The sequence below is a fragment of the Aedes albopictus genome, chromosome 2 (assembly GCF_035046485.1).
Source record: "Aedes albopictus strain Foshan chromosome 2, AalbF5, whole genome shotgun sequence".
Lineage (NCBI taxonomy): Eukaryota > Metazoa > Arthropoda > Insecta > Diptera > Culicidae > Aedes > Aedes albopictus.
The window spans coordinates 386136516-386150705 of record NC_085137.1 but is presented as its reverse complement, the minus strand read 5'-3'; the positions used below and the strand labels follow the sequence as shown (position 1 = coordinate 386150705).

The following is a 14190-nucleotide window of genomic DNA, read 5'->3' as shown; positions in this document are numbered from 1 at the left end:
GAAACCAAAAACTCAAGAGCTCGCCCCTCGGAATTATAGATTGGTTGTCATTTTCAGTTTGACATTGAATTATGACATCCAGGTGCTTTTTAGTTGGCTGACAGCTCAACTAACGGAGCCCCAACTAAAAAGCCACCCAACTATTAAGCCCCCAACCAGCGGGTCATGACTGTAGATATATTGTTACTTTTTACAATAGAAATCAAGCCCATATAGTTCGTACAATAAGTGAACATTAGCGTTATTAGTGACTAATTGATTCGATTGTTTTTCAACAGTTCCTCCTCTCTCCTCCTCTTCTTGGCGTAACGTCCTCACTGGGACAAAGCCTGCTTCTCAGCTTAGTGTTCAATGAGCACTTCCACAGTTTTTAACTGAGAGCTTCCTCTGCCAATGACCATTTTGCATGTGTATATCGTGTGGCAGGCACGAAGATACTCTATGCCCAAGGAAGTCAAGGAAATTTCCTTTACGAAAAGATCCTGGACCGACCGGGAATCGAACCCGTCACCCTCAGCATGGTCATGCTGAATACCCGTGCGTTTACCGCCTCGGCTATATGGGCCCTTCAACAGTTCTATAATAATTTAAAGTTACTATCAGTAAAAATTAATTTAAATGTTTTTAAGGCCGCACGGGACGACGTGTGATTTTTCCTATCTTCCCTCTCTTTCTAACAATTTGCCTCGCGATTTTGAAGAAGCAAATATCAATTTCCACTGCACTGCCCGAATAAAAAATACAGTAGAAAAACCGAACGTTGTATTGTAACAGTACTATTTAAAACCATATTTTTACAATAGAAACCACTGTAAAAATAAAAATACAAAAACAATAAAATGTAATGTAGAACACCATACAGTAAATTGTAAATAAGATTTTTACAATATACTATACGGGTTGTTAAGTATCGTAACAATATAAAAAAATATTTTTCTCCATATATATTTTTTTGCAAAACCATATATTATATTGTAAATGAATTGTCATAAATACTGATACGTGGGTTTTAATAAACCGTACATTGTATGGTACACGTATGGTTTCAAACAACAAAATGTACCGTAAATATATTGTTTTTAATTGTAGTTTCACCACTGGTTATACATTTAATTAAATGGTTTTGGAATGGTTTTATTTTGTTATGTTGTATTGGTTTACATTACATAAGCCATGTAATGTTATATTATCTTGTCATTTTCCTCCTGTTAATGGCATCTTAGGCTCACTAGCATTATGAGAATGCGCTTTGGGAATTCTCCAGAGCGTTTTGGATAACCCTTCATATATTGGATCGCCCACGTCTAAGTCTGAGTCGAGGTCTGAGTAGTCTCTGATTGCATTAACAGTTGAAGCTTAGGCTCCCATGCCCCACCAGCCAGATAACCGGGTTTCGCAAACTAAGCATTATTTGTGGCAACACTTTGAGCGGCATGATGGAACTATGCCAAGCGCGCTAAGCATTATTAGACCACTAATGTAGTTGCATGAAGTGGGTGACGAGGTACATAAGTATCATTACAGCGTGCTTAACCGTTATTGCAATATTGAGGCTCCAGTTTGACTAAAGTTTGAAATACACGTATGTATTTAACAACTCATTAGAAAACTGTCAAGTTCGATTCAAGTATAAGTTAGGTTAAGAAGCGAACCCACAGACGAACCTATATTAGAATTTCTTTCAGTATTCAGTCCAGTCCATATGTTACAGATGGCTCTACGTCAAAGATAAAGTTCGTCAATCGTATTCCTCTCATCGCACTCTACATACCTAGCCCGCCATATCTCTTGGATCTGCGACTCTTAAGACATCTGGTTTACTACTTATTTAAACATTTTATTGACTTTAAATTGATGTTTCAACTTATTCACTTTTTTTCTTTCCTTCCCTTTGCATCATAAAAGTCACAAAGATCAACAAAACAAAGCACGGAAAAAATCTAAAACTGAATAAATAATTAAAAATGCACGGAAAAATAATGTTTCGGAAAAGTGAATGGTTCAAACGTACGAAAAACAGTATAATATAGTGTTACATAAAAATCGAATGTAAATGTATAGTAGCTACAATGTGCGAAGCTTTTAGTGAACCATTTCATTACAATATACATTATTGTAGCTGGTACACTGTATGGTGCAGGAATGGTTTTCACCAAACACCCTATGGTTAGTTTTTATCCGGGTGACGTAGCTGAAACTTTAGTCGATTGTGCACCACAAGTGAGCAAATGAACGATCAAATTTCTAGTCAATAATATGAAGTAGAAGTTGAGATTTGCATCTTACTAGCAACAGAGCAATGGCGGACGATTCAACCACCGTCCCGTCCGGCCTTAAATAGTTGCAAAAGTGCCTGCAAATTTCTCATGGACTTTTTTATTAAAAAAAAGTTTATTTCTCAATTACACTTAAAAACAATTCGTAACAAATAAATAACAATAAATGTTATTGTTGCTTGGATCATGTTTGTACAGTCCCGATTCGTTCGTTGGCGGCTCGTTAGATGGGCTGTCTCGATGGTTGAATGTTCGCTGGTTGGGGTAAAACCCAACTAAAAAGCGCTGTCAATGTCAAAATCGATGTCAAAACGAGTTTGACGTCTGACTGCCGTCGCATCGCAGCTCCTATATACAGAACGTTTGTGCAAGTATGTGAGTGTTTCGTGACATATTTCTCGTCACTTGCGTGTGTCTAGAGTATTTTGATCAGTTGTCAGTTGCCCAAACAAACGAACACGGTTCGCTAATCGGGGTGCAGTCGTGACACAACGAGCGAATCCTCACTGTATAATCAAATACAAAATCACTTGACATATTTTTTATAGTTTTCGTTTTAAATTTGAGAACAGTAGATGTTTTGGTTATCGAATGTTATTCGCTAAAACTTCAACGACTGACAGACGTCAAGCCGTGTTAGCAGAGGAAGCTCTCAATGAATAACTGAGGAAGTACTTATAGAAAACTAGCTGAAAAGCAGGTTTAGCCAAGTGAGGATGTTACGACCTCGGTTACGACAAGAAAAAGATGAACAATGATTTTTCTAATGTTTTCCAATAAATTAAAGGAATCTAGTAAATAGTAAACTACCATTGATAACAATACAAATACAATTAGTTTAATGGGGTGAATTGAACCGTTGGTAAAATAAACATGCAATAATATTTGTTGATATGTAAACAGATTTCGCCTTTGAAAACCCAAAGAATACATATTTCTCGGTAACATTTTTCTCCAGCATTTACAGATACTAATGGCCACATAATTGTGAACGATTTATGGTATGGATCATACGACCTGAGGTCTGACTTGTGATATTTGGCAATTACTTGAAAAGGTTGAAGATAGATCTTATCAACAGCTGCCAAGCAGTACATACCATACAGACATCAGAGTGTTTGATTCTTATCATAAAATGTGCATATCATTCTGGCGACCGTTAGTGCTCGTAAATGGTGGAAATAAATGTTAGCGGGAAATATAAATTCAATGGATTTTCGAAAGCGAAAACTGCTTACAAATAACAACAAATATTATTGTATTTTTATTGTAACAACGATTCATTTGACGCCATTCAATTAATTGTATTTGTATTGTAAGAACAATGAAAAAACATTAAGATATATTGTTTTCTTTTGAAAATTGCCCTAAAAATGTCTCATAAAAACACATTACATTCTATTGTTTTTTGCGAAAAACTGTATGAAAATTTTCTCAAAATTTTATGGTTCAGATACATAACGACAACCATTTTTTATTGTAAAAGTGCCATTTACTATTCGCCGAATGGTATAGAACAATAGGGGTGATGGTGAGTGTGCCGTGTAAATTACAATACGTTTAATGGTGAATATTTTTCGAAAAAATGGTGTTGTAACAATAAAATTTATCGTATTTTTATGATATTTTTTATCAGGGTAACTATCAAATTTCAAATAATCGAGATAATACATTTAAAAAATGTATTATAATCCAATGAAATTCACAAAATTTCAATAAAATCATTGAAATTTTTAAGGATCTTCGTCACGGATCAAGACAACTTTTGTTGGCTAACATATCGTAAATTTTATTTACTTCCACGATGCATTTCCCCGACGACGCATATTGAAATTGGAAGAATGGTCACAAGCAAGACGAAGAACTTTTGGAGGAGCTGATCACAATTTATTGCAAATAAATAAATACTTTTCAATAGCTCTCTGTTCCACAAAACCCAACGCCGGTCAATACAGGATGACTTTACACGCTTTAAACACTTTTTTGCGCAATAGAAGATACCGACGTCGGTGACGACCAGTATCATGGCTGTTGAGGTGTCCGTTCGACAGCATCCGATGCCGCTGCGGATTGTTCTATGATTAGCTTCGATTTTATGTAGGTTTGGTAAGTTCAAATGCCATTAGGAGCACGCCAAAAACGGATAAAAACGAACAAATCTAGCCAAAAATCGCTCCGGAACTCAGATTGAAAATGGAACCTCAACCTCCTTCAGGATGTACCAATTTTGAATATGACCCAGATTCATCCCGGCTCTCTCTAAAAATCTCGCAATTTTTCACCCTGGCTGGTTTTGCGAGGATCTTCGGTTCTTCCCTTGAATTATAGAGTTCTCACAGTTTTGTCGCAGATACCTCAATCTCCGCTTTTTGTCGATTGCCAGATTTCCCTCCAACACTGTCCGTTTCTCGGTCCGTTTGGTCCGCGGTTCGTTCACAAATTAAAAACAATGAGGAAAAACATTGTTACTGAGGTAACCGTGAGGTATCGCAGGTAGTCAGAGAGGTGTGCAAATATCCACTGTGCAAAAATTATTTGCACAGTAGCGAAGACGACTTTATCAAGAAGAGTTGCATAACTCTGTTATTTTCCCATATTAACGGCAAGCGTCACCGACGGCACCGCCGCCTGGTGAGCTAAGGTGGTACATTTGTGTAAAAGTGTGGGAGTGTATTGGTGCAAGTATGAAAATTTACACACACTATCATGAATAGTGCCACCTTCATCCGAGGTGGCGCTGCTAGCAGTGACTCCCGATTTTCAGCAGTGTTGCAAGTCTTGTTGATAATGTGGTCTTCGACAGTAGTCTAAGCTTTAAAAATCCCAATATTTTTCTGATATTTTTTATCAGGATTAGCTTAATCACTCAGATGCTGATGACAAGGCTGATGATCTCAACCAGCCGTCGTTTATCGCGAAAAGATTGCATCTCGTTTGATTTGTATACGGCGGCTGATGCGGTGTGCGTGACAGTAGCTTGACACATTTCCCATGAGAAAACTGTCTAAAAAACGCAAACCTCGACGGAACGGACGCTATGTGTTGCAGGCTTGTCTTGATTTTCCGTGTGTGGTGAATTCCGCAATAAAAAATTTGAAAACCAACCCTATTTTTGTTGAATTTCAATCACACATTCACAAACCCACTGGGGTCACTTATCGGGCTGTCATGTTTTGTTTACCTCTGCCGAGCCGAGAAAAGCGTGCTGCCACCAGCGTGCGAGTTTAAGCAAAACACGGTGCGCGAGTAGTGCTCGGTTCGACGCATTTCCTATTTCCAGTCCGGCAATCGATCAATATTTTTGCATTTTCACTTCGCATTTCGTGAACAGCGATAAAATGAAGCTTTTAACGTACAACTTTCTCACATCCAAGTGCATTCGTGGCGTCAAGGTGGGCTATCCTCTGAAATTGAACGTAAGTATTGAGTGGGGGTGGCTCTTTCAAAGTTGTCTCAAATTTCTGAAGTCGTTATTGTAATTTTGATTTTTATTCGGCAGATTGTGGAAAAGAAAGTGGTTTCATCGGATTTCAACTCGGAGTTCATTTCCCGAATGATCCCCCGATTGGACTGGGAAGCGATCAAATTGGCTGCCACTCACGTAAGTTTACTGGGGGAACCGGTGTCAAACGGCACCTTATATCTACTTTTTTATACATTTTTTTTTAGGTTGGAGCCGATTTGCCTGCCACCCTGCCGGAGGATATCGCCTCGGATACGGAAACCCTGCAGAAGCTACACCACGTCCTGATGGAGGTGGACGTGGTCGAGGGGACATTGGAGTGCCCGGAAACGGGACGAGTTTTTCCCATCAGCGATGGGATTCCCAACATGCTGCTGAACGAGGACGAGGTCTAAGATGTGAGTAGTAATTTCGGATTATACTGAATGTGTATCTTTTCAATTTTTATTATTTTGAATCTTTATTGGTACAGTAATGTGTTTCGTATGATACACGATGGATGCTATTCCGTCACCTTAAAAGCTAAATCATTGGAATAGTTTCTTGTCGGATGACATTTAAGTATTCTTTTAGTTTTGGTTATTATAACGCATAGGCTTGGTATCAATTTGACTAACGTGAGATTCTGACTCGTTAAAGATGGACGCAATGGTGTGTATGTGTGTGATCTTTCCTCCCACAGTTCGATGGCGTTTGGAGTGGGGGGTGTAAATGGATCGATGATCGATTTCAAGTTAAAGGCTATGCTGTACGAGGGAAGCACACTTGAATTTTATCGTCGATCTCAGCAAAGAGGTGTGTGGCTGTGGAAATGAAATTTCCTTATATTTTCAGATTTCATGATTTCTTAAATAATCCCAGATCAAAATGTAAACATTTTTACAAAAAGTTATTCGAAATTTCCACCAGACATTCTTGAAAATTCCTCGATTTCTTCTTTCGTTCTTGTTCTGCGTTAAAACAGCTCCAGAGTCAACAAAAAAGCTTTTACTGAGATACGACAAACGATTTCTGGAAACATCCGATTAGTCCAAAGTTTGCTGAGAACGACGTCAGAATTTAAGTGTGATGAAGCTCTAGGGGTTTTCATTTTTCTTTTACTTAGTTTTTGGGACGTATTAGGTACATTTCAGTTTTCTTAGCTTTAGAGAGTTCCAAACAAGTGACTTTGCCGATTTCGGATTATTGTTGGGATGGGACATTATTGCTGGAAACATGTCAGCTTCGTTATCACATGTAATTTAACATTTTCGTTATCATTTAGTCAAGATTGTATTGGAAAGTTTGATTAGTATTGTTTTTCCTCTTTTACATAACTCACAAACACTACGCGTATAAAAATACATAACATTCCTAGTTTAGTTTTTTTTGTTATTCTTTCTTCCCTACATGAAGATGGTAAGCAGCGAACGAGTATCTTTTGTTGTCGATTTTTTAGTAACATTCTACGAGTTCGAATTTTGCTAAATCGTTTGTTTGTTTTTCGTGTAAAGTGTGCTGGAATCTGCTGAAGGTTGTTTTAATCTTTGGAGAAAGGCATTTGTTTTTTCCCTTCTTGATGTGGTTTTGTTGGACCTGGCATAGAGCACTCGTACCTCTGAGTTCTAGCTTTTGTAGTTCACAGAAGTTTTGGCATTGGAAGCGGTTTATTATCAAGTTTCTGATTGCTGTATATAGTTTATTTCCCCTTTATACGATAAATGATTATAGTGCGTCGTAAGAGTTATGCTAGCTGATAACTGCTGCGGAATTCTTCATATGAACTTCACCTTGTTTGAGAGACATTTTGAATGATTGGCATTTTTATCTTCTTTTCAGCGTTTTCGAAAAATGCGATGCCGCATTTTGACAGCCGCAAATAGTTTGGTCATTTCTGTGAAACCCAACAGAGCTGTTACGTAAATCGTGAGTATGAACTTCATGATGAACTCAACTTTCCTGATTTGTATATAAAATAATACTTATTTCTATTATGTAAAAGTATGGTCTCCCTCAATCGAATATTGTAAATTGTGAATGATCCTTGATACCTTATAGCCAATCAACGTTATATCGCTGGTTAACTGCAGACTAGTTTTACCTGTAGACACTATGGATTATATAGATTTTCCGAAGGCAAAGACAACCGTAGTCAAACGAATTGTCAGTTCTCAAACTAGCATGATGTCACGATTGCAATAGAAGCAGTAGTCTGAGATGACCAAAAATAAGTCTACGTAGTTTATGGACAGCGCCTAAACGAACTGCGGGATAAATCCCTGGAAAAGTACCTTGAGGAAATATCCATAAAAATCCCTAGAGAAATTCCTGAAAATGCCTAAGGCAATTTCTGGAGAAATTTGTAGAATAGTTTTAGGGGAAATCTCTGCTGCAAAACGGTGAGTCGAAAAGGAGAGCGTCCAACATAGCTCTGGTCCTCACAAGTTCCTACCTCATGCTTCCACGGGTCAAGCGATTACAAAGACCTCCAGTTAAAAGTTGTGTGCTTAGCTGGTAATGCAGTCTGGGCACTGTTGTTCTTCTGACTTCAGCTAGATTGAGGAGGTACGTCTCGAGCGTCTGTTCACCAAGGAGGTGCGGCTCAAACAGCGTCTGTTCTGGCATCCAGCGGCTGAGTATGAAATGCTCCTCCACCGGAAGCTATTCCTATGGTGGCAGCCCCACCACGGTGGATAGGGGACCTTACGCCAACAACCTACTGTCTCCGAAACCCAAAAAAAAAACGTTACTGAAACCGAAAATGAAAGATTACGAACTGATTCAACGGCAACGACTTTCAGCGCTAAACAACGGACAAGAATTGGAGCCTGGAATGTATTAACCCTAGCCTAGCAGGGTAAACTGGCACAACTAGCCAATGAGGCATGCCGTATGAAGCTTGATATCCTAGGACTGAGCGAAGTCCATTGGCCGAACTTTGGAGAACACAGATTGGCGTCGGGTCAAATTCTGCTATACTCTGGCCTACGAGGTGAACACGCTCCTCACCACCGTGGAGCTGCTTTCCTGCCCAGTGCTCACGCCCACGCAGCGCTCATGAAGTGGGAACTTATTAATGAGAGGATAATTGTAGCCAGATTCAGAACACGGGTTCGAAACCTTACCATGATCAAATGTTACGTGCCAACCGATGCTGCCGAATTGCAAGACAAAGAGAACTTTTACAGTCAAATTAATGCTGTCGTGGACAAGATTTCGAAAGGTGATATACTAACGTGAATGTGAAATGTGAATACGAAATTCACTGTCTTCAAAGTGAAGGCCGGTCCTCGACTGTTAACGATGTTCAGAAATACGAGGTCCGACATAGATCCTCCTGATGCGACCACTGAACCCTTTTCAAATGCACTCCACCGACTCAAGCAGTACTTTGGTTCCGGGTCCGACATAATGTTCCAGAGACGTAAGCTAGTTCTGATGCAACAGAAGTCGGAAGAATCAGATCTCGCCTTTGTTACCAGGGTAGGCGAAACAGCGCAACTTTGCGACTTCGACAAGGCAAAGGAATTTGATGAAATCGTAAAAGCGGTGGCAGAGCATGCAAGATGCAAAGAAGTTCGCGTGACGGCCCTCAAAGTTCGACCTCGGCCAAAGCAGAGGTTGCGTCAGCCGAAAAGAAAAAGTCATCACATGCGGGGATAATTACCCTTTGTCAGCAGGCGGAGATGCGTCCCTTTTAGGTTGCAAGTCGGCTTACCTGTAGGTAACTGATCAACATAGAAACAATCCCCTAACCTCGTTTTGCTTAGGTTCCACGGGACCGGCAGCGATAACTAGAAAAAGGGCCAAGGGACGACCGCCGGCAGGGTAATAAAATTCCCAAAAAAGACTTAGGGAATACATAGCGCAACCGTCTTGTGGTGAGGGAGACATTAGAAGTAAGTGTGGGTAGCCAGACCAAGATGCCCTATAAATGGCCCTGAACCTTGGAAATACAAATCAGTTGTCGACGGAATTTGAAGATGAGTGTTAGTCAAGCTTCGAAATCACACTACTAACTCTGAATTTCAACTAACACTCTCGGAAAAGGAATAGTGAAGCCTCATTCTATCCGATGAATTGGTATCCAGGCCCTTCCCAGAGTTGTTGAGTAGTCAGGGATGCTTCACTGATCACTTCCATTTGGCTCGAGAAGTCAGGTGAAATTGAATCTAAGAAGAACCCGCAGTTTGTGCCGAATCGACAAGTCGCGGATGCGCTTCAAACCTTCACGCGGAGTGCTAGTGCGCACGAAGAAGCCAACCACGACAATATTTGGTGAGGTACCAACAGGTGATGCGATTGGGTTTTGATAATCGTTGTGGTATCGAGAGGCGGTGAGGAGACCAACACTCTTTGAGGAAAATCAATGTATTGTGAACTTTGGCATGTAGTTTTATCTAAAAACATTCCAACCAAAGCAAGGAATATACAGGAAGCTCAGTAACATGAAGTATAGCATACTTATGACAATATTGAAATCATTTAGACAGTTCTCGAGTTCTGAATTGGGATTCTACAGTAGTAATGAATACTTTTTAGTATTTAAAGCTAGGATGCTTTCACTCACCTGGCAATCGTTTAACTCATTTATCTATAACTCAGTTCAAAAGCTTGTTACTACAATGTGATGTTCGGCAAACTTGTAGGGTAGTGTTTTCCCTACAATCATCACCAAGGACGCCATATTATAACTGTTATATTAACATGAAGATGGAAGATACGTAAAAGTGTTAGTATCACCTGCTGTTACTGAACGATTGAATTTTTCTATCATTTAGTATGACTAGGTAATACTACATGATGTCCTTGGCAGGGATGCCAGATCATTTTTTCAAAAATCTGTATCAGGATTTTAGAAAATCTGTATTTGTCTGTATTTTGAAAAAATGTTACTGAAAGCAAAAAATACACCAAGGTTCCGTTAATCCAGTCAGTCCCCAAAAGAAATCTGTATTTTGAGCATGTATACTTTTGTGTCCCGAACTTTGCACGAACATTTCTATTTGCAGTAAGTTTTCACTCAATGGTACAAGTAGCAGATCGATATGATTTTGCAAAGTAAAATTAATATGTATATTCCTAATAATTCAGAACTTTTACGTTGCCGGATTTCTTTGAAAAATTCTCCAAGGATTCTTCCAGGAATTTTCCCTGGGACTTTCCTGGGAGTTTCTCATGGAATTTCTCAAAAAATATCTTCATAAGTTCATGCTTGTATTTCCCAATGTATTTTTTCTTCAATATTTTTGGAGAAATTCCTTCAATTTTTTCTGAGGAGTTTTTCTAAGTCATATCTCTGAAAATTTATCAAAACAAAACAAAACAAAACATTTGCTAAGATCCCAGAAATAAAATCTACTGATATTTCTAAAGGAATTTCCGTAGAAATTCTTTGGAAATATTTTTGAATGAATTTCTCAAAGAATCCGTGAAGAAATAGTATCCTTACAGAAAGTTCCGAATCTTTTTAAACTTCTGCCGGAATTTCTGGAGGAATAAATGCCTGAATCACTAAAAGCAGATATGCAACAATCGCTGAAGGAATTTTGGACGAATTCCTGATTTCCTTCATTTATTTGGGAATTTTCAATGGAATCTCTAGAGCAATAACTTAGCGAGCAATTATCTGATAGACTGAAGAAATATTCCCTGGAAAATTAGGATCCCTGGAGAAATTGTCGATGATTTTTTAAACAAATCTCTATAAGAGTGTGTAAAGTTTATCCTGCTGGAGTTTTAGGAGTAACCCATAGAAATCTATTCAATTGAATTCCTGGAGAAATTAATCGAGGAATATCTGAAAAATGCCCTCTGAAAATTTCTCTAGGAATTTCTGCAAGAATTTCTTTTAAAAATACCCTTTCCATTACCGATGTCCATACACTAGGCACCTCTCTGCCTTTTACCTAATTTCAGTAAAACATCTTCTCTGTGAGTCAACAAGCTAAGATAGCTGAAAGTGCTAGGGCGTGATATTCACACTCAAAGGACCTGAGTTCAATTGGCGTTCGCAATTCTTTTCTTTGTTTTCTGACAGACATCTGCAAGGTTACGTTAAAATTGTTCAAAAATTCCTGTCTTATATGACGGGTTACTTTTGTTAAACTCGATGCATCATATTTTAGCAGGTTATTTTCGTACTCTGTAGTTTCCAAAAGCTCTATCGATTTTTGATCTTCAACACAATTTTATAGATTGTAACTTAGTAGTTTGCAGAGGTGTGTGCTAGTTATTCTTCCCAGGTCCGATTCGATATTTTAATAAATAAAAAATGGCATTATTCTTCAATTTTTCAACAAAAACATTATTCGTAAGTTTTTTCATTATTAACTTTCTACATATAAGAATGAAGTGCATAAAGATAACCAGGTCTTTTGCTTTAGCAAAGTTTCCAACTGAACATAAAGTATTTCAAGCACAAATTTTCCTATCAAACCTATTTCACATGTCAAGCAAACGCCAATACATATCATGAAAATCAGCAAAGATATACACTCCCGATCAAAAGTTTGGGGTCACCCCCTCAAACACATGTCATTTTTTTTAGGCACATATCTTCGCCAATTTGCGTCCGATTTCAAAACCCTAGGTCTCATTCAAAAGATAATAAGTCAAAAAAACTTTGAACATGATTTAAAAGAAAAATTTTCAAAAAAAAATCGTCTGTAAACTTAACCCAAAGTTGCCAAATTTTCTAAAAAATGAATATAAACTTACGGCAGTGTCGCTGGAAATTGGTTCGACAAAATTTTAAGATGAGAGCGGTAATGTAACCCATTTTCTATTAGCTTTCAACTGCTTTTTACAGAACTTAGCTAAAAAAACTAGAAAAAAAGTTATTGAGTATTTTTTTTCTTCATGTCATCGACCAAAAGTTTGGGGTCACCCCTCAAAATGATGTATCGGCCAAAAGTTTGGGGTCACTATCGTAAAACATGGAAAAGTGATTTGTTGATATCTTTGTCATCTTTCATTCAATTTTAATTCTTCTTGGCTTATTTGAAACAAAATGAATGATTCTTACTGCATAGACATTGAACCACACATATTTGTTGAAATTTACATACTAAAACATAACGTAAAGTTGCCTCATTTTTTGAAGCGTGGTAAAATGTGCTAACTTTACATAACATTTTTATATACAAAAATCGTTAAATACGTTAAGTTGAAGACATCAAACGTAAATTTAGTAAATTATCTTTGGAATGAGCCAAACATAATTAAAATGGAATTATAGATGACGAAGATATCAACAAATCACTTTTCCATGTTTTACGAAAGTTACTATAAACTTTTGGCTGATACATCATATTGAGGAGTGACCCCAAACTTTTGGTCGATGACATGAAGAGCTAATTTTCTTAATAACTTTTTTTTTTGGCATTTTAGCTAAGTTCTATAAGAAGCAGTTGAAAGCTAATAGAAAATGGGTTATATTACCGCTCTCATCTTAAAATTTGGTCGACCCAAATTCCAGCGACACTGCCGTAAGTTTATATTCATTTTTTAGAAAATTTGGCAACATTGGGTTAAGTTTACATACAAATTTTTTTGAAAAAGTTTCTTTTAAATCATGTTCAAAGTTTCTTTGACTTATTATCTTTTGAATAGAACCTAGGGTTTTGAAATCGGGCGCAAATTAGCGAAGATATGGGCCCAAAAAATGACATGTTTTTGAGGGGGTGACCCTAAACTTTTGATCGGGAGTGTAGATTATTCTATTTTTTTCATACAACAACATTATCTTTAAAAACTTGCTGAAAAACTTGCCCGCCCTTCACATATGCTTATTGCACATCTAGGACGTTTTATGTTTCGTAATATTTTTTTTAGTAAATTTAAGTCGAAAAAAAATTTCTTATGGAATAATGAATGGAATGATTGAAAATTGTGTTTAAATCTGAACAATATGGATTTGTACTCTCAATAATTTTTATTACTTTGTTTTCCATCTTGCGTGGATGTATGAGGAAAAAATATGTGGAGGAAAAATCTGTATCATGATCATGAAATCTGTATTTTTTCTGTACTCTGTATCCTGTCTGTATCAACCTCTAAAAATCTGTATAATACAGAAAAATCTGTATATTTGGCATCTCTGGTCCTTGGTGACAATTGTGAGAAAAACACTACCATACAAGTTTGCCGAACAACACATTATAATAACAAGCTTCTGAACTGAGTTATAGCCAAATGAGTTAAACGATTGCCGGGTGATTGAAAGTAACCTTGATTTAAAGTAATGCCACGTATTCTACCATGCACAAAGAATTTATTGATTGATATCTGTATAAATCCTTAGGGGTATTCCCGGAGAAATACCTATAAAAAATAATTGAAGAAATATAGCATTCCTTGGAATAGTTCAAAATTAAATTGCTTGATTAAATACTGGAATAATTCCTGGAAAAGTTGGCGAAAAAACTCCTAGAAGAGAATCCTCTGGAGCAATTCTTAAACGAATTGCCG

General features: G+C 37.6%; 2 protein-coding genes across 2 annotated transcripts in view; one reads left to right on the top strand and one right to left on the bottom strand.

Annotated features, from left to right (window-relative positions):
* Positions 1 to 5607: 5607 nt before the first annotated feature.
* LOC109400752 (multifunctional methyltransferase subunit TRM112-like protein) lies at positions 5608 to 7719 on the top strand (the record flags this gene model as incomplete). The annotated part of the gene is given in 4 exon segments (XM_019673249.3): positions 5608 to 5692; positions 5776 to 5877; positions 5946 to 6137; positions 7558 to 7719. Coding segments are annotated over 3 exon segments (369 nt in total). The 3' UTR covers positions 6135 to 6137; positions 7558 to 7719.
* The window catches only part of LOC109399363 (uncharacterized), a gene marked incomplete at its 5' end in the record, with an annotated part of 27753 nt that continues 19753 nt past the window's right edge, over positions 6191 to 14190 (bottom strand). Inside the window, one exon of the mRNA XM_062848492.1 lies at positions 6191 to 14043. The remainder of the gene's footprint in view (positions 14044 to 14190) is intronic.